This window comes from Poecile atricapillus, chromosome W, assembly GCF_030490865.1.
Source record: "Poecile atricapillus isolate bPoeAtr1 chromosome W, bPoeAtr1.hap1, whole genome shotgun sequence".
NCBI classification, from domain to species: domain Eukaryota; kingdom Metazoa; phylum Chordata; class Aves; order Passeriformes; family Paridae; genus Poecile; species Poecile atricapillus.
The window spans coordinates 10971659-10990773 of NC_081288.1; the positions used below are offsets into that span (position 1 = coordinate 10971659).

General features: G+C 37.5%; 1 protein-coding gene across 4 annotated transcripts in view; it reads right to left on the reverse strand.

Moving 5' to 3' along the window:
* Positions 1-222: 222 nt before the first annotated feature.
* LOC131591565 (platelet glycoprotein 4-like) overlaps positions 223-19115 on the reverse strand; it is a 29999-nt gene continuing 11106 nt past the window's right edge. For all 4 annotated transcript variants that reach the window (XM_058862382.1, XM_058862381.1, XM_058862380.1 and 1 more), the window contains exons 3-14: positions 13790-13947; positions 11665-11809; positions 10379-10558; positions 10153-10244; positions 9681-9727; positions 7342-7411; positions 5532-5719; positions 4591-4709; positions 3230-3300; positions 2494-2548; positions 2115-2279; positions 223-1427 (exon numbers count right to left, since the gene is read on the reverse strand). In XM_058862382.1, the coding sequence (XP_058718365.1) occupies positions 2115-2279; positions 2494-2548; positions 3230-3300; positions 4591-4709; positions 5532-5719; positions 7342-7411; positions 9681-9727; positions 10153-10244; positions 10379-10558; positions 11665-11809; positions 13790-13947 (1290 nt within the window). In that variant the 3' untranslated portion in view covers positions 223-1427. The remainder of the gene's footprint in view (positions 1428-2114; positions 2280-2493; positions 2549-3229; positions 3301-4590; positions 4710-5531; positions 5720-7341; positions 7412-9680; positions 9728-10152; positions 10245-10378; positions 10559-11664; positions 11810-13789; positions 13948-19115) is intronic.

Sequence of the window (19115 nt, forward strand, 5' to 3'; positions counted from 1 at the left end):
AAGGTAAGAACACCTTACACTACCCAGCCAAAGACATTGTCCTTTAATAGCAAGACAAACCTTTCTTGCTTAAAGTCCACTGTAGCATTGTTTCCAAACAGCAGGATATGAGAGGCTGACCTCTCAAGGGAAATGTTTGATTTCCCTTTTTCTTTTCTTTTCTTTTCTTATCTTAAATAAGGGGATAAAAGATTTGAAAAGAAATCTCAGAAAATGCTGAACTTAGGCTCTTGATCTGAATTTATTGAATCCATGGAAAGAGACTTCGTAACACTCCATATTTGCCCCATTTACTCTCAGAATAAAATACAGCATTCAGATAAATTGAAAACGTCAATGATTTATGGAGATGTCAGTGTTTGCTACCTGTCTACAGGCTGATACACCTCATTAAACAAATGGTTTCGCAAATTTCCTTGTGGCAGATGGTTTATCAGTAAGTAATTGGTGCTACCTGTTTTCATTTGTGTGCTTCTATAGCAAGTGGAACCCTCTGATGTTTGATCAAAGTCATTATCTCAGTCTTTCCTGTCTCTGAAGCATTTTGGAATATTTTCTCTTGGCCTGTCACGTGACAGATCATTTTCCAAGGGAGAAGTGGGCCAAGTGGGCTTAGTGCACTGCAGAGGCTGGTGTTCAAACAAGAGGCAGATATAAAAGCTTACAGGAGGCAACAGGAAGAGCAGTGGAGCAGGTTGGAAGTTAGGGAGTGGTCCAGATTAATAAACAGCATGTGGAGACATGTCAATGAGCTCCATCAACATATGGATGACTGTGGTGTATCTATGAGCCATCTCCATATAAAATGTATGAACCACATATTTTAGTAAGTTTTTTATAAACTTCATGTATTACAGTTAGTAACTTTACATAATAAACTTCACATTCAATGCAATTCACATCCCTGAATAGAGGACAGAGAGCAGTTCTATTGCAGCAGCTTCCATTCCTTGAAGGGAACAGAGAGAAATATTGCAATGAGAGCATCTAGAGCACAGCATGAGTTCCAAATTGTTTTCATTCCCAGTCTGTGCTCAGAGATGGAACATCAGCAAGCGGCTTTCATTTTTCTTGCAAATCCAGAAGAAAATGAGTAGCAAGTTGCATAACGGCAGAAGGTGGACTAAAATCCAACTGCACCTCCACTTCAGTCTGCTTGAATGCAATTTAAAATGTGTAAAAAGTTTCAAAGTCTTTTGATAGTGTATTTTCCACAGTGGCTTATTTAGTGATGTCAGAATTGTGGATCTTCAAAAACTTCAGCTTCTTTGGGTTAGTAAGCTGGTCTTCTCAAAATGGAAAAACATGTTGAATTCCACAGCACATGGATTAAATGTGTCTTGAATCATACCTTTTGTCTCTGAATTTTAACAAGCTGCTTAGCTGAAATTTCAATTAAACATTGACTGCTTCTGAAGTCTTTTCACCTGTTGTGAAATTAAATCAGAATTCAGCACATGGTGAAGTCTTCAGTTTAAGAATACCTCTTTAGTATAGTATATTTATCACTATAATGTTCATGTCTCAGCACTTCTTTTAAATAACTTCAAAATTGTGTTTGCTTCCCCAGATATCAGCACATCAATCCAGCACTTGGTCAGTCTACCCCTGATGGGAGCATATTTGCCTCTGTGGGCTAGGTATGTCCAGGAGGTGCTCAGGCTAACATTACTGAGATGCACACTGAGAGAAAGAAGTGAGAAACCAGCACTCAATAGAAAGTGCCGTTTACAGTGGGTTCTCTGAACCTCTGACAGGGGGATGTCCTGGGAGAGCACAGCAACCTGCAGCCGTGTGGCCTCAGTCTCAGAAAGGTGCTAGAGGACACTTCTGAGCACTTCAACAGTCTTGGACAAAACAGTGACTATAAAGAAATCTCAACAAACAAAAATGTTCTGATCTAGTTCCCAGTGCTCACTCCTGAGTTAAGAGCATTCTGAAAGATTTATGATGGGAAGAGAACTTGAAAATATTATCTGGATGATTTCCTACAGAAGAGCTACTGAATTTTCTAGCATGTAAGAAAATAAGAACAACAAAATAGGTAATGATTCTGAACTCTTGGAACACTGAGAAGTCACTGCTGAGTACTGAGCTGTTAAGTGCTTACTTACTTATTTTAATTTCTTTGACCTGCATATGAAGAAGGATCCCATGAACGCCAGGAACAGCACAGAGCCTCCAATGATTAATGCCATCTGCAGCATGCTCAGCATCTGGAGCCGACCGGAGATTTTCGTTCTGAACATTTCTGCTTTCTCATCCCCAATAACAGCAGACTGAAACAGTGAAAAGAAAACATCAGTCAAAGGTACACATGCAAGACCTCCCTTGTCGAATATACTCTTGGTGTGGTGAGAATCACAGCATGAGTTTAATTATCCAGTTTCAGGGCACCAAGACTGATATAGCTAGGTAGGTTTGTTTTTTTTGTTGTTTATTTGTTTGTTTGTTTCAAAACAGAGAATGCTAATAGACATAAAATTTACTAACCTCATTTAGCCAAAGAAGAGGGAACACATAGGGTTTTTTAATATTTTTTAAAGGCCTGAAATGAGAAAACAAGTACAGTATGTTACTTTTAGTTTGTTATATAAGCCCACTCTGTACTTAAACATTTTTCTTCTCTAACTATATTTATCTGGTTTCCAGATGTCCCTTTTAAATATACTTTTGGAGTGAAAAAAACCAAACCAAACCAAAACTACAATTAATAACAGCCATTTTACATATTGGGCAACTATCATTTTCTGTCTAATCTGCATATGGGGAGTCAGACACAGAGAGGGGTGAAGATCTGTGTGGTGTTCATATTTACAAGATGCCAAAGGCATGTTTATCTATGTACATTTAGGCCAATGAAGAGGAAAAACAAAACAGCTAGAGACCCACTGACCCTTATGATAAAACTATCTAGTGATAGGGAATACATAAATTCTCTTTCTCATTGGATTTATTACAGAAAGTACAGTTTGTCGTTTTGTTCATCCTCATGGCCCCCATTTGGGTTTTATCAGAATGTTATTTTTGAGAACATTTTGTCTTGTAAACCTCTGTAGGGAAATCAAATGTGTGTTAAAATACTTGGGCAGTGCCCTGCTCAGGAAGATTTACTTTGAACAAGCTTTGGAGAAATATTCTTATTCTTTCTTGTCCAAGACATTTCTACTCATACTCTCATAGACCACTTAAAATTTCTTTAAAAATAAAATAAAGATGTAGCACTTACTTAATTTTTGAAGGCCTCACAAGGAGGTTTACTTGCAGCCTTTTTGCAAATCGTAGTGTAAAACCAGTCACCTAAAACCAGTGAAAAAATCCAACAAAACATTGATTTAAATTTCTTAGATGTCAAAGCCTACAATATGGACTGTGTCAAAAAGCATTTTGGGATTATTTTCTCCTTAAGTTTTGAGGGATTAATTTTTATGAAATGGTAATGTTTCTAAGGGTTTCTCATTTCTCACAGAAATTCTAATTTTATGGCTTTACCATAGCTACTTTTGTAATTTACATTTAAACCTGAAGACAACGTTAACAACTACTAAATCAGTCATGGCATATTTCATATAAAAATATGCTTCAGGGTTTTTTTCCAGCAAAAAAATCAGATACATTTTCTTTTTAAAAATGAAGGATATTTACCTTGCATAAGGCAGAAAAAACCCCTTTCCTATCAGGACAAACAGATGTATACAAAGGTCAAATCTGTTCTTCATATCTCTCTTCTGCTCTCTATCTTTCACAGAAAAAGGCTGTGATTCTTGAAATTTTTGTGTAACATTTAGGAAAATATGGTTGATATCTCTATTCCAAATAAGGTGAAACAAAGATTTAACTTCATGTCTCCTCATTGAAGTTATATAGCTTAACTGCCTAATTTTAGTGAGAAATCATCGATTTTACCTTTTCATTCAAAGTAAGAGCAAAATAGAATTTTGGAACCTTTGAATTCATCATACAATTCACAAAACTTTGGTAAGTACACCTATAGATCTGAATCACTGAAACAGAAATAAAGGTAAATTTGTAAGAAGTCAAATTCATTCTGTTTGGTAGATCTGCTGGACAATTCATGTCACAAGGACTTAAATTAGGTCCATTTAAATCATACTGTTCAGAGTTCTATCAACTGGAAAGAAACTCATCTATGTTTATTTAGTTTCAATTGAGATAGTAGTTATCAAAAAATGGCTAGTTATAAAAAAAAGAAAAAAATCAAAAATTAAATGTAGAGGAAACAGAAATTTCATTCAGAAATTTTCACAAATTCACACAGAAATTTTCTCAAAGTACCTGAAGATCATAAAAAAGCTACAACATACTTCACAGTTTGCAGAATCTATTACGTTCCCCATAAAGTAAAAATCAAAACAGATTGTCCAAACTTTGAAGGTCAGAATGAGATAAAGCCCTGTTCTAAATTTCCCCTGCTGAAACCATACCACTTTGAAAGAGGACCTTAGAAAAGCAAGCATGAAAATATTGCACCTTCTGCTTATCCCTCTGGTAAAAAGGCCAAGTTCTACTACTATTAAATTTAAACATTGAAAGTTTTCCACGGTACAAGCATTAAACACTTGGACTTACAGGCTCTATGTCTAGATATGTCTCATGCTCCTTTTCATTTGGGCTCAGGCCTTCCACATTATCCAATATAGATTTGCTTGCATGAAGAAAATGAGGAAGAGAGATATATACCGGTCTTTCTATTGAAAAAAAAACAACAAACTCTCTTGAATCATGAAGTCTTTGGTACTCATCTTCGCTGGTTATTTTCTAAACATAGTTTTGCTGTATAGATGTAAAATCCAGATAAAAATGTTAATAGTCTAATCCCACCACCCCCCAAAAAAAAACCAAAAAACCCCAACCCAAACCAAAAGAAAAATACAAAATTTGAGCATTTTGTGATTTATTTTTTGTCCTGAGGAGAATTTGCATAGTGAGATAAACTGCAGTTACAAATCCTGCTTATCCTGTGTCTACACTGTGGAGCTGGCAGAGCTCCCAGTTTCATGCTGTGGTGAGGACATGGCTGTCACTGTCTCCCCCACCTTCATGATCTTGTTTTAGCCTGAAGGGACCCCTTGCAGCTCACTCTGCACCAAATGCAGACTCAGTATATATTTATTTTACCAACACCACACTAAGCCAATATTGTCTGTGTACATTCATACAACTGTGTACATTCCCACCCCCACCATGTGTGTGAATTGCCACAGACACAAGGTGCAGAACTGTCTCTGGTTTTACACAGTGCCCCTCCTGTCCCTTCTCCACACACATTCCTGCAGTTTCAGTACATAATCTATGGTATCCCAACCTTGCATAGTACTATGCAAAATACAGAAATACCATAGTCCTCATTCTGGGCAATGAGGCTGCAGAAATGTGAGGGGTCTCACGAGCAACCTTTGGAAGAATTCACAGACAAACATCCTGAGTATCAGAGTCAGATTTCATCTCCAGGACAAGTGCCTTGTCCCCAGTTAAACATCTTGTGTGGCAATACTGTGTCACCACCATACTTGCTTTGCAGGCACTGATGTCCAGGACTCCAGCTAATGTGCAGTTCTCTGATATTTCTCGATCCGTGCAGAAGCAATAATTGTCTCCAACTTCAGTTGGTGATGCAAATGCTTCACGAGGAACTATGAAACGATACAGTGTGATTCCCTTCACAACCTGCTTCTCGGAGAAAACTCCATAGATTGATCTGAACACAAAAGAGGAGAAATGTATTTCAGCCATTTGGATTAAAAGTCTAAATTTGTGGCAATGCTTCTGAAAGATCTCCCAAATGCCTCTGTCAAAAGAAACAACCCCCTCAGGGACACAACGCCCAGGCTCCTGCCACACTGTTCAGTGAATTGTAGAGGTGTTTCTCTGTAGTGGAGAATATTCCACACCTTCACAAAAAGATTTACAAGCTCAGAGGCGAGCATGCCAGTACAAGAAACACCAGAAAAAAAATCAAATATTAATAATAAACGATATAGACAGAATAAACAAACTAACTGAGATCTCTTTTCCCTACACACAGCTACATCAACAGTCATTATAAGGTTTTTGAAAGTTTCAGGACTACAGTAGAGACGCTTATCCATATAAAGCATCTCTGATATGGTTTTTTGCTGACCTCATAATAATCTAAGCTTTATGATGCAGACAATATCCTGCATATAACCTTATTCCATTGAATATGAAACAGAATACTACTTAAGCTTCTTCTTGCTAATTCAATATCAGCTGACACAGAGATATGGTTGCTACACTGTACTGTAACCAGGACACCAACACTTTGTATTGAAGCCAAACAAAAGATGAGTTTTGCAATATGGACAGAAAAATTTTTCCTGACCCTGCCTCTGCAGGACCTTTGGGCAATTGTTATTGTCTTTTGCTGTTCATGGATGGTGAGAATTTAATGGCCAGAGGGATCTATTGTGTGCAATAAATCCAAAGAATTTTATCATTTCTCCCCTGCATAGATTTCGCTTTTCTATGAATTGGGAAATGTTTTCCAGTTTGTGGATAAAATTGGTTCACAAAAAAAAACAAACCCTTAACTTCATATAAAAACACTGATCTTTGAAAACAAGCACTCTGCAAAGCAAAGTCCCACTTTATGCCGAATAAAAAGGAAGTATCTGTTTCCAGGCAGCAAAATAAATAAAGGGTTTGAACCTCCCAAAGTAAATACACTGTGATGCACTTTAAATCTTTGACATTTCTTTCAGTGATCCCACTGGAGAACCTGGGGACACTGGATGGCCCAAGAGAAGCAGCAGGCTTAAAAGTCATCAGCATGACATGTATTAAGCAGGATTGTTTGCTTGTAAATACATAAAATATGTAAAAATATCCCATGAGAAAACAATTTTGAGTACCTATTGAATGATAGTAAATACTGTTCTGCATAGATGAGATTTTCCAGACATGCCAAAGATGGACCTAAATAGACCCTGCTGTACCTGTTGCTTTCTCAGACGAAACAAGGCTGGGTCCTGATCTTAGAAGAGGTTCAAGACTGTGAACCCTGTGGCCCTCAGTGCCCTTTACAGATCTCTAACAATGTCTCATTTTTCTGAATATACATCTTTAACTATCTGAAATAAAATACATTTTATTAGCTTGCTACTTGACATAAAAGCGGTAGAATCAGGCTCTGAGCCACGAGCACAACTCACAACGTTACTTGTGTTTTAGATGAAAAGTTTGTGCTGCACTGCCTGGCTGTCCTGAGCCCAAGCACAGCCACCACAGCCTCCCCCTGAAAACAAAAACATTCAGTGGCACACGTGGGTGTGAACACACTCCAGGAAGGGAGCAGCCTACCTGCAAATATCAGAGGAGAAGAAGCGAAGTACCTGATTCTTCTTAACAAATGGTGGGAAGGATGCTCCATCTGTGAATAAAATAAAAAAACAGCTTGAAGGCAATTCTACTTAGAAGACATGATTTAAGTTCTAGCTCAGTTGTTACTTTCCTGTAAAGCTGTGACAAAAGTAAACTATGAGTAATTTGTGGGGAAAATGTTTATGTAAGTTATTGCACATTGACAGGCACTTCACAGATAAGATGTAATTGTTTTTGAAAGTGAGCCAAGATACAGCAGTTTCGTTTTTTTTTTTGTCCCCAGATGTGAAGCTGTATGATCAGCCCATTTAAAACAGAGGATAGTAAAAAAAAAAAAAAAAGAAAAAAAAGAAAAAAAAAATTTCTGCTTAATATGAAGCCAAAACCTGTTGCAAGGTTTATGCAGTCTATAGACCTAAACCCTCCTAGAGATGCTTGAGTCATCTGCAGTTATGACACTCAGGGCTTACAAGAAACACAGCTTTAGACTTCAAACTGTATTTAATAATCAGGGCTAAACCTTTTCCACCAAAGATTGCTCAAGTGAGCCTCTAAGTTGAGGTCCTTCTAGAACTAATGGAGAGGAGGAAACCAACTCTAGAGCGCAGTCCACTTCACCCCATGGTAGATATGCAAAGTAAGTCACAGGAGTAGCACTTGGGTGTTGTTTCTCTCCACTTGCACTAAAAGGGTGCAGACACTCAGATTTGCACTTCTGCATTGCAAGCACCCAGAGTTATGTAAGAGGAGCCTCTGCCATTTTCCCAATTAAGGTGTTGTAACCAACCTTTAACCACTACATTTGTTAGTTTTTTGCAACAATTTCTGTTTAGTTTCTTAGGCAGCAGCCATAACCCAACAATTGCAAACATCTGTGATATCTTTGAATCCAGCTGGCAAGAGCACGAAGGATAAATTACACACTGCCACTTGCCCATTGCTGACAGAAGCACTTTTTTTCAAAGATTTGAGATCATCTTAAACACACTCTCTGTTTCTAAATCTTGGCATTTTGTAAGATTGGCAAACATGGATTCATGTCAAGACCCATACATTGTTTTATATTTTTATCTATCTATTTTCTTATGCTACACATGTTGAGCTTTCTTTTGAAAGCTTACAAGGTATTACTTTACACTTACAAGAATTTTTAAACCTGTTGCATCTCCAAATGTAGCAATTTTGCACTGAATGACCTTGTAAACTGTGAAGCAATCTTTGGTGACAAGTAAAAGCTCATTTTCCCTGTACTGGAGCACTTAATTAGCAGCGTATGTTTATTCCATCAGTTACAGAAGAAAAATAAACAAAATTTAGGCCCCATAAGAAAGGAGGGAAGTCCTAGAATGTAAGAAAATATTGTTTCTTATAAAATTAATTACATTATTTAAAAAGGACCTAATCTTTTGTGGCTCACAGACTTTTGGAAAAACAGATTCTTGTGATGAAATTTAAATACTACAAAAAAATCTTGTTGCACAATCTGGGTTATCAGGAAAATTATCTATGCCAGGTAAAGCAGAATGGAAAATGGAGGAAAAAACCCCAAACAAAACAACACAACACAAAAGCCTTCATTTACTGAAGGTCTGGAACATTCTGCAAAAGCCTCCATCAAGACACCTGCCAGCCTCAGCTCCACAGATTGTGGTGTCCTCACAGCAGTGCTTTCACTATCCAAAAAGAAAAATATCACCTTGAACAAATGTCTCTTAACTCAGCTGTGTGCATATGCAGTCTAAAAGAAAATTCAAAAGTATTTGTCTACAGTCTATTCATCCAAGTCTAAACTACTTTGCTTCTTCATCCCTTTTCATTTTCCAGTGATCTACAAGTCATTCACCTGACAGCCTCCTCTTTTGTTGCCTCAATTTCTATTCATATATCAGGATGTTCATTCTGGTACATTTAATTAAATTTTCAAAAGTGTAAATGAATGTACATTATTAAAATGCCAAGGTAATTTTCAACAGGTATAGTAAAGAAAAAAAAAATATTAATTTTATTGTACTATGAAAATAATTAATAGAAACAAGAGAACTGGATAATTTTGTTTCTCTTCCACATTTACTCTAGATATAGAGGCTGTGTGCATGTGTATATAAAATGATGTACAGTAATAAATAATTCATATATTTTAATAGATACACACATATGCATCTATAATGTTAGTAGTATATCTGTATATATATAGATACTTAATACACAGAATACAGAACTGGCAAAGCCCAGGGGAGTTAATTTAAATATTGTAACTCATTATTCCCTTGAAATATGAAGAAAAGTGTTGAAGTTTTAAAAAGCTTTAATAGGCTCACCTGTGCCATTAACCATATCACAGTGACCTTCCCAGTATGAAAGAGTCCTATAACATAAAAAAAAGTCATGCTGCATGTAGTAAATTCTGCCATGTAAACACTTTAATTACCTGTATTACCAAATATAATTGTTCCAGGATAAGCCTGACCCTTAGGAAAGGCTAAGGACAGAGATGTCAATTTATTCAGATAAATTATAGGATCCATTAGAAGGGGATAAAAGGAGTCTATCTACTTAAGAATGCAAAACAGAAGTAAATACTTTTATCAAAGAATCAACAACAGTCTTAAGTCCAAGCTCCTTACAGAATTATTGATAGCTGAAAGAAAGTGATGGTTTTGGCTTCATCCTGTTTCTTTTGAATCATTGAAGTTTCTTCCATTTACCTATAGCTCCTAATGAAACAAGTTTTAAAAGCCATACCTTGAAAATACATATATATATATATATTACTTTACAATATTATGATACCTTTTATTTTTATAGCTTTCAATTATTGCTGTTTTTGTAATATCTTCTGTCCCAGTATACACATTGTAAGGTCCATCGCTTGTCCCATTATACTGCAACAGATGCAACAAGAAGGAATAACAGTTAGAAATATTGAACAAAATTATAGCATTTTCTTCCTCAGAGCAGGAGGTTTTATTCACAGAATGGTAACAGAAGTCATTTTCTCCTCATTGATTTCACTTACTGGGTAGAAGACTCCCACAGTTGCTTTCACTCCAGGGAAGGGGATACTTTTTAAGAAAGGGTCTTCGTATCCCCACAGTATTTCTTTGATGGTTCTGTTCTGCAGTATGGTTGTGTTGGGAGGAATCCAAGTGTTTATTATTGATTGCATAAAACCACCTGGGTACAAGGCAGGTACAGCCTACAAAAGCAATAAAATCAGTGCTCAGTATAAAATTCTCCATGTGCTTTGGATTAAAAGCAAAGAGACTGACTCTAAGAAATGTCTGCCAAATCCAGTTCCCAGATTTGCAACTCCCTTGAAGTTAAGTTTTTACATAAAGCTGACACTTCTTAACAAAACAACTACTGGCCATAAGCTGCAGACAGTTTTTCTTGACTGATTACATGAGTTCACTAGATCAGCCCTAATCACAAAATGACAGAACGGCTGAAGTTCACAGGGATCCCTGGAGACCATCTGCTCCAATCCCTGCTCAAGCAGGACCACTGAGAGGCAGTTGCCCTGGACCATGGCCAGATGGGCTTCTGAAGAGCTCCAAGTAATGATTTCACAAAAGCTTGGATCAGATGATCTTCTGAAGACCATGCCTTCCAGCATGGGCTCTTCTGAGACTCTGTGACTGCTGGTATGGTTCTGTTGTGCATTAGCACCACCCATCCTCATCCTCTGCCCCTTGCAGACACCTCACAGCAATCCTGAGCACTCATGCAGAAATTTGGTGCAACACAACCAGGGCTGAATATATGTATGAAAACTCTAAATATTAGTCAAAGACAAACATTCTCAGCCTGTGACTGAGCCTTAAAAGGCTCTAGCACTACTCTGTGTAAAGATCCCTGTGCTTTTCTTTGAATAACTAATGCTCAGTAGGACAGAAGAGTTCCAGGATTGAACCATGGGGCTCTGTGGTGGCGAGGCCACGTAGGAACTTGGTTCCATGTGGGAACCAATGCAGCCTCCCCTGCCAAGCAGACCTGAGGGTATTATGGAAAGAACATGGAAAATTCACCCTGTACTCCTTATGCAGTGCCTCACACACAAAGGGAACCCATCCACAAACTCTTGATTTATTCCTGTGCTAAAATTAACTAGGAAGATGTTTTTTGAGCTCTGAACATGCTGTAGTGAAAGATATCCCTGCCCACGACAGGGGGGTTGGAACTGGATGATGTTTAAGGTCCCTTCCTACCCAAACCATGCTATGATTCTGTGACCTTCCTCCCTGTTTCCTCCAGTAGCTCAACATTTGTATCTGGACACTATAGATTTGTTTCTGTACTTACTGCAACAGCAAGATTGAGGACGGTTACGTTGTCATTTTCTGTCCCAACAGACATATCAGGTACAAAATCAGCAATATTAGGCAACATGTAGGATATTGTGCCATTCTGACCTTCCATGACATTTTCTTTGGGTAAATATCGCACCCTGGAAATACAAAACACAAACAGAGAATATTTTTAATCTTTGATTTTTAAGAAAACACATAACCATGCCTGACTGAAGGTTTTTTAGAATTTGATGAACATTTCAGTAAAATGAATGTTGAACATTGTATAACCACTAAAAGGTTTATCAACTTTTCATGTGATTATATGTAAAAATTAAATTTTCTACAAATATTGTTCTTTTGGAAATAATTAATTTTTTTAAATTTTTATGTCATTAATGGATCTTATATGTTTTTGTATATTTTTTAATGAATTATGATTTTTCACATTTCATAAGCTATCTCATGGTTGTCATGGGGTGACACAGACATAAAACCTCAGAATTTTAGTCTGGTAGACATGTGTTGCAACAAAACAGGTTAATCCCATAATGTTACTTTGATAATATTTAATATGCATGCAGATATTTATAAGAAATCTTTCAGTCCCACTGAGGTTCTGCCAGTCATGCCCTGCCAGGAGATCTCTAAGGTACAAATTTCAGCTGCAGTTCTAGTTTTCACTCCACTCTTCCAGTCCCACCCTCTTCCTGACCCCTCTGTGGGGACAGCAGCCAGCAGGGATCAAATTACAGTCCATGCTGCAGGTCCAGAAAGCTTCTCACAGCTCCAGCCCAGAAGGGATCTTCAGGACACTCCAGGATCAGATTTTCCAGCATGAGTGTTGGGGGTACAAAAGGAACAGAGAGCATTTTCCCATGGTATAGATGTAGCCAGTGAAGGCGGGTTTTATCTGAAGAGCAGCTGGATCTTGGCTTCTCAGAATTGTTTTGTATACATGTAATTTTAACTATTGTCCTGATGAGTAGAGCGCCTATCTGAAAGTTGGGTGATTTTTCTTCCTAATTTATGTGCTTTTGAGTTGTTCTACACTATAGTAACTTATTAAATATTTAAAGGGGATTGAGAGAGAGAGAGACTCAATGTCACAGTTACTCGGGTAGACCAAATATCCTAGGAGTGCAGCAGTGAGAAGAACCTTCATTTCATAGTCATCATTTCTTACTTAGTCTTATTTAGGCTGCTGGCTGAGATTTGTCCCTAAGGGAAAAAAAAGCATCATCAGCAGCACCACAGTAAAATTTTTCTGTTTGGTGGGAATTCACGTTCTGCATTATTTCTTAACTGTTTTTTTCCTGATTCCTGTGTAAGTCTTTCCTTTGTCTTCCCAGGTACTCTATGAAACAAACCTTCTCTCTTTCCATTGAGAAATAAATAAGCTTTTAGGCATCAAGGCATTTTGGCTGAAGATGCTGAAATGGGAAACTATCTTGTGAATATAATATACATCCCTAAAGTTATTGAGAAAGAAATATCCTATCATCGTAGGAAAGAAATTTCCTAACAAGGGTGCCAGTGATAACAAATATTTGGCTTAATAAGTTGATGCTCAAGAAGCATCAACTAGTCCTATGTCAACATCACATTTAACATTAAACAGATAATAAAACCTCCCCTGAATGTGGGAGGACTGCTGCATCTACATCCTAGCTAGTACACTCAGAAAAAGGAATGCTTTTCCAAGCAAAATTTGAAAAAAGAAAAGCTATTGATTAAAAATCTCATAAAGGAGAAAAAACAAAAGCAAACCATGTTGTTAAAATAAGTATTAGTGATGCATGGATGATAAGATAATCTCTTGGTTTTAGGGCATCTGGCACATTTTCTCCCATTATAAATCTGATGAAAACTGAACAGGAAGGAATGCAACTGTCTCTGTGATACTGTGGCAAATGAATTATTGTTTTTCACAAGTACAAGCAGCTTCACATCAAATTACCTATTTCTATTTGTGTTTTCATTATGTTAGACACAATCCAGAAAATATTTAGGATTGCTGTGTGTAGCTGCAATTTAGGCATTTTTTGTCATGTCTAACTAAAGTATGATGATGGAATTTCAAAAATAAATTTTATTTCAGCAGATATAATGTCACATATTAAAGTGTCTTTTTTTACCTGTATGTGTAAGGTCCTCTTTGTTCAAATTTTGGTTTAGACCCATTGATAACCTCTGAAGGATTTAACACATGGAAAATCCAAAATTCCCTGTAAACTGAGCTTCCTGGCACAAGCCAATTTTGATAAGCAGCGGAACCATTGACAATGACAGCTTCCTGAAAGTACAAAAATCAAAGTTAAAATTATCCACAAAAGAAACAAGTGAGAAGTTGCATTTACTTTTTAGATGGTTGTTGAAGATTTCAAAGCAAACAGAAAAATACTCCATTTTAGCATCAGTATGAGATGTACAGCCCAGTTGGCCAACATCTGGAGGCAGCTTGACATTCCTGCTCAGTGAGAGCAAAAGTGAATCCCCCTAAAACAAAAGACCACAAAGCTGATATAACTGCTGATGTAGCTGGTAGCAAAGCTTTGCTATTGCTGTGGTGGGGCATTCCCTTAGTTCTCAAACACTTCCAAAAACAGTGATTATTTATAAAGGGAAAATCTTTGATGACTGAATGATACCCAGCAGGTCACAGAATCCATAAATTACTTTTCATACATTGCAAATAGCCCAAGGGAGGAAATGAGAGTTGTGCCTGAGCATTTTTCAGGCTCTAAATAATAATTTAATAATAATTTTGCACCCAGAGAAATCACATAGTACTCTTGAAGTTTTTTTGACAAAAATTTCTTGTCACCAAAGCTGAGACTTTCTAAGAAATCTCTCTAATTATGATAACATTTTATTAGGAAATTTTCCCAGATTTAAGGAAGAAGGGAAAAAACTATATCAGGAACCCCTGTAGAGGAATCAACAGCTTTAAGTCTGTGCCACTCAGCCATATGAAAAATGGCAATTCAAGTCTCAGGACTGTAGAGTGAGAAGGAGAGTTTTAAAGTATGTTACCATGTATAGTCAGGGGAATGCCTGATTTGCCTGGTCTGTATCAGGCCTCTTCAATAGGTTTTTCCCAAAGCCCTGAGATAATGTAATTTTTCCCCATGGCAGTAAAAATTCATAAAAGTGTTTCTCAGCAAGAAGAAAAATCTAGGCTGCGTGTCTCTAACATAAAAGATGCTTTTCTTTATTAGAGTGATTGAAGATGAATTAGCTAATTTTCACAACTCGTAAAGTCCAGAAATTAAAAGGCTCTGATTTCTCCAGAGAGCAAGGAAAGACATTTTAAATAGAAAGTTTCTAGTTTTGGTGGTTTTTTTTTTTTTTTCTAGTTTAAGTTTGTGCCTCTAAAGTTTGCTTAGCAATCAACAGGTAAACAAAATAGATACTAGCTCTAGTCACTAGATATTTGTTTCTAACTGCCAGTCACTAGCTCCTGCAGTTAGAAACAAATATCTCATTTTGGAAAGTTGTAGCACAGTCAGGGTTCTGTCAGTGAAAAGCCTGTTTGTCTGGTGGAGGTGCAAACACTTGCTGATGGTGTAAAGCAGCAGGCTTGCTGCCTGAATGTCTGCTATAATTTGTGTGCATTCGTGTGAGAGGGGAAGGAAACCTTGCTGCAGCAAGTGTGTCTTGCACTCAAACCTTGCAAGGTCAAAGATTATCCCAGCTGTGGCCCAGCATGGGGCAGCCCACCACCTGGATGAAGAGGGACAAATTTACATGGTTCAGAGATTGCCTTCCTCATTTTCACAGAGAATTGTTCAAATAATCTGGGAGAAACAAGATGGTATAAAAAGTGCAACTCAGTCTGCCCAGACTCTGCCTGTGACCAGTACTCAGCAGGGTCCTGAGACCAGGACAGATGCCAGGATTTGACCTCCCACTGTGTAACTGGAGTGGGAGAATGGTTACATTTCTAGCAGATATATTGTCAATAAGACACACTAATCTCTCTAGAAGACAATAGTCAGGAACAGAGAATAGAGAAGTTTCAACCTTGTGACAATAATATCTGTTAAAGTGATGTTACTTACATTTTGAAATTGTTCCCCTACATCCATTCCCCTTCTCCTTATAACCCTTTGCCAGGGGTTGGAGCAGTGCAGATGAAGTGCCAACTCTGCCACTGCATTCTGCCAGGTCACAAAGTGTGGATTTGCAGCCCACCATTCACTGTGAGCTAATGCCACTGTGGACACTCCTCCCTAGGGAATGCTTCAAGGGTACAGCTGATCTCACCTGGCAGTTCTGCAGCCACGGGGAAACTGGCTCCCACAGTGCACAGTTCCTGATCTATGTGACATCCTCGTCCTTTGCACCAGCTCAGGGAGCTGTTTCTGCCTGACAGACAGGAGGAATATAATTCCCTTATTGTTTTTTGCTTTCTGTGTTACCTTTCTACCAGTTAGCCATTTGGCTCAGGGGTCTGTGTAGAGGGAATCAGCACTAGGACATGGGAAGCAGCAGGACAAAAGAAGGAGAGGGAAGGAAGATAACAAGACCATTATTTTCTGTGGCATTTAGCCATTATTGTTAATATTTCTCCCACAAAAGAGGTGTGTGTGATTCCCTGTCACATACTTTAAGAGTGAAAATGGTGGGTTAAAGTGGAATAAAATCTAGAGCTCTTTTTCATGTCTTCATTTTATAAACTAATACCGTCACACCAGCAAGCCCTTTGTTTTTGCTGTTTGATCACTGGTGATCAATCCCTAAATATGCCTCTCCCTAGCTGGGCAGTTACATATCTCCCTATTAACACTGCTGTGTTTTGGGATGTTGTGAGAGGACGAGTGATTTTGGAAACTAATATGCAACTGATCGTACGAAACACTTCTCAACTCCCTAGTCCATCTGCATCAGTGCATCAGCTCTAGTATCTCACGCAATAGTTAACTTCTCTCAGCCAAAGTAGCTACCCAAATGTGATTGCTACACAGCCAAATTCATGCCATGACCCAGCTGTGCAAGATTGAGTGAAACTGGTGGGAACTTTGACCCTTTTTGCTTCTGACAATTTTCCCCCCACTAGAGGTGGGTCAAGTAGCAATACATAAATTCAAGAAGTGCTGAACAGTCAGCAGTAGAAGGCTGCTGTACTTCATTGGTTCAAAGTAAATTAAGCCATCGTGATTTCTGATGAAAACCACAAAATTAAGACAAAGTTTCTGTCTTGACAAAGAATCTGGCCAGATGGACAAAATATACCATTTTCAGGGAACTGAGAAGCGATATGAATACTTTGGACTGTATCAAAATTGTGTATGTTGGACTGCCTACGTAAACTGGAGGAAACAAACAATACAATTCTATAAAACTGAAAAAGATCAAGAAAAGCAAATAATCTTTTCCCATTTTGCAGCTGGAAGAGTAACACATCACATCTTAAATGATGATTTATATCTTATTATTAGCCTTTCTACTCAGGTTTTGTTGGATCACAACTTTTATTCCTTTTCAGTCCTTGATAATAAAGAATTCTGGGACTCAATAAAGCTTAAAATTGATAATGTGGGAATATGTGTGGTTAGAACTTTTGTGTTCTGCTGAGAGCTAGCAGTTGCTTTAGCTTCATTACTTTGTATAAAGAAGTGGCATATGAATGTCACAAACAGAGTTTTAAACTAAGGTGTTTCCGATGCCTCCAGTAGCTGAGGAGATACAATCTGGACAATCATAGATCACAGATATGTAGAAACAAATGAATAAATATAATAATAGCTACAATTGAAAGCCTTATTTCTAAAAATAACTGAGACTAACCCAGTAGAGCATTGAGGCATTGTGGCAAATCATTCACCATTCTATATTATCAGTTCATCAGGAGTTCAAGATTTTAAGTATTGTTATGTGGCTTCTGTTCAGCTCCTGAGCACGTGTACTCAGGTAGAAAGTGGAAGAACTTAGAGAAGTCATGATAAAGATTTTTCTAGGAAATTAATACACTACCAATAGCTTTGAGTGGTTGAATCTAGCTGGGAAAGAAAACCCATAACTGAAGTGATGGGACTTTTGCCTAAAAGGATAATATTGTTTTAAGGAGGGAAAGGCAAAAAGTAGAAATTGAGCCATGTCAAAATATCTTTTTCCAACAATATCAGATAAAATCTTTCTGATTTGTTGCTTTGAATGCTCATTTCCTTTCACTTTTTTTTATTCTTTTTTTAATTTTAGACTTGATTGTATCTAGTATTAATGACAACAGACATGATAATGTCCAACTGAAATGTGTGGAGTCAGTTAAAAAATATTTTTACAATCTCAAACAAAGTATTTGTAGAGAACTCGGAAAGTTATGTTTCACTCATAACTCTACTAAGACAAATTTTCTAAACCCTTAAGACCTTTATGGAAAATTTTCACCCCTGTGGACAGATTCAGTGTTTGTAGAAATTGGGACAGGACTTTTGCCCTTTGCTCCTGAAATCAAGGGCACCTTTCCATGAATAGTACCAGAGCTGAAATAGTTTAACACTAATCTCCTGTGGATCCCTGCCAAGCTGCTGCTGCTGCTGGTGTCATTTTGAGTGTGCTCTTCAAATGACAGTTTCTTTAAAGTGTCTTGAAAACTATTCAGAACATATAAAAAAAAAAATATATATATATATATATATGATTTTTTTTTTTTTAACTCTGTCCTCTGCTGGACATTGGAGCTGAAACAACTTATCCAAATTTTTGGAGCCACAGGTAAAGCATTCTAGGGCTAGAGAACATAGCCATGTGTTCTGATTTGAAGCACAGATGTTTGGTAATAAATTGGAACAAATGAAGGCATCCAGGTGTTTTATGTCACATGGACTTTGTTTGGGTTGCTCTCTCACAGACTCCTCACGGGTGGAACACAGCACCCACCTGCCAGGAGGTAACAGCCAACAGACTCAGAGTCTCTGTCCAGTTCCTAAGGGCACCTGAGATTTTCTGTACAGTTGTAGATGTTTTCTCTCTGCTTCAAAACCAGTTTGCAGCCTTCCAGCAAAATATACCCTGCTGTGTTTACTCTGGCTAATCTCTCAGTGACTACAATAAAAGAGAAACGAGGCTGGTAAAGTGTAAAGATGTGTGCTTAAGGGAAGCTTAAGGAAAGCATGGTTAGACTGCTGCTGCTAGCAGAAAAGGACAAAAAAAACCTATTGATTGCATCGATTTTTAAAATGAAAGTTCCTCCAATTCATTGGGAGATGCAAAAAAGTTCATCTGGACTTGATTCATCTTGCTTTAGAGTAAATTGACAGTAATAGTTTTTGATTAAACTTTGATAACAGGTTAATTTAGGGCAATTTGTCTTGGTATAGTACAGAGTGTCCTAAAACTATTCAACATTTGTTATTCTAATCCAGCTTTAACATTTGAAAGCAACTTTCATTTCCTCCAAAAATATAGAATTGGTCCTACTACCATGAAAAAGACTGGAATTTTTTCTAAGATAGGATA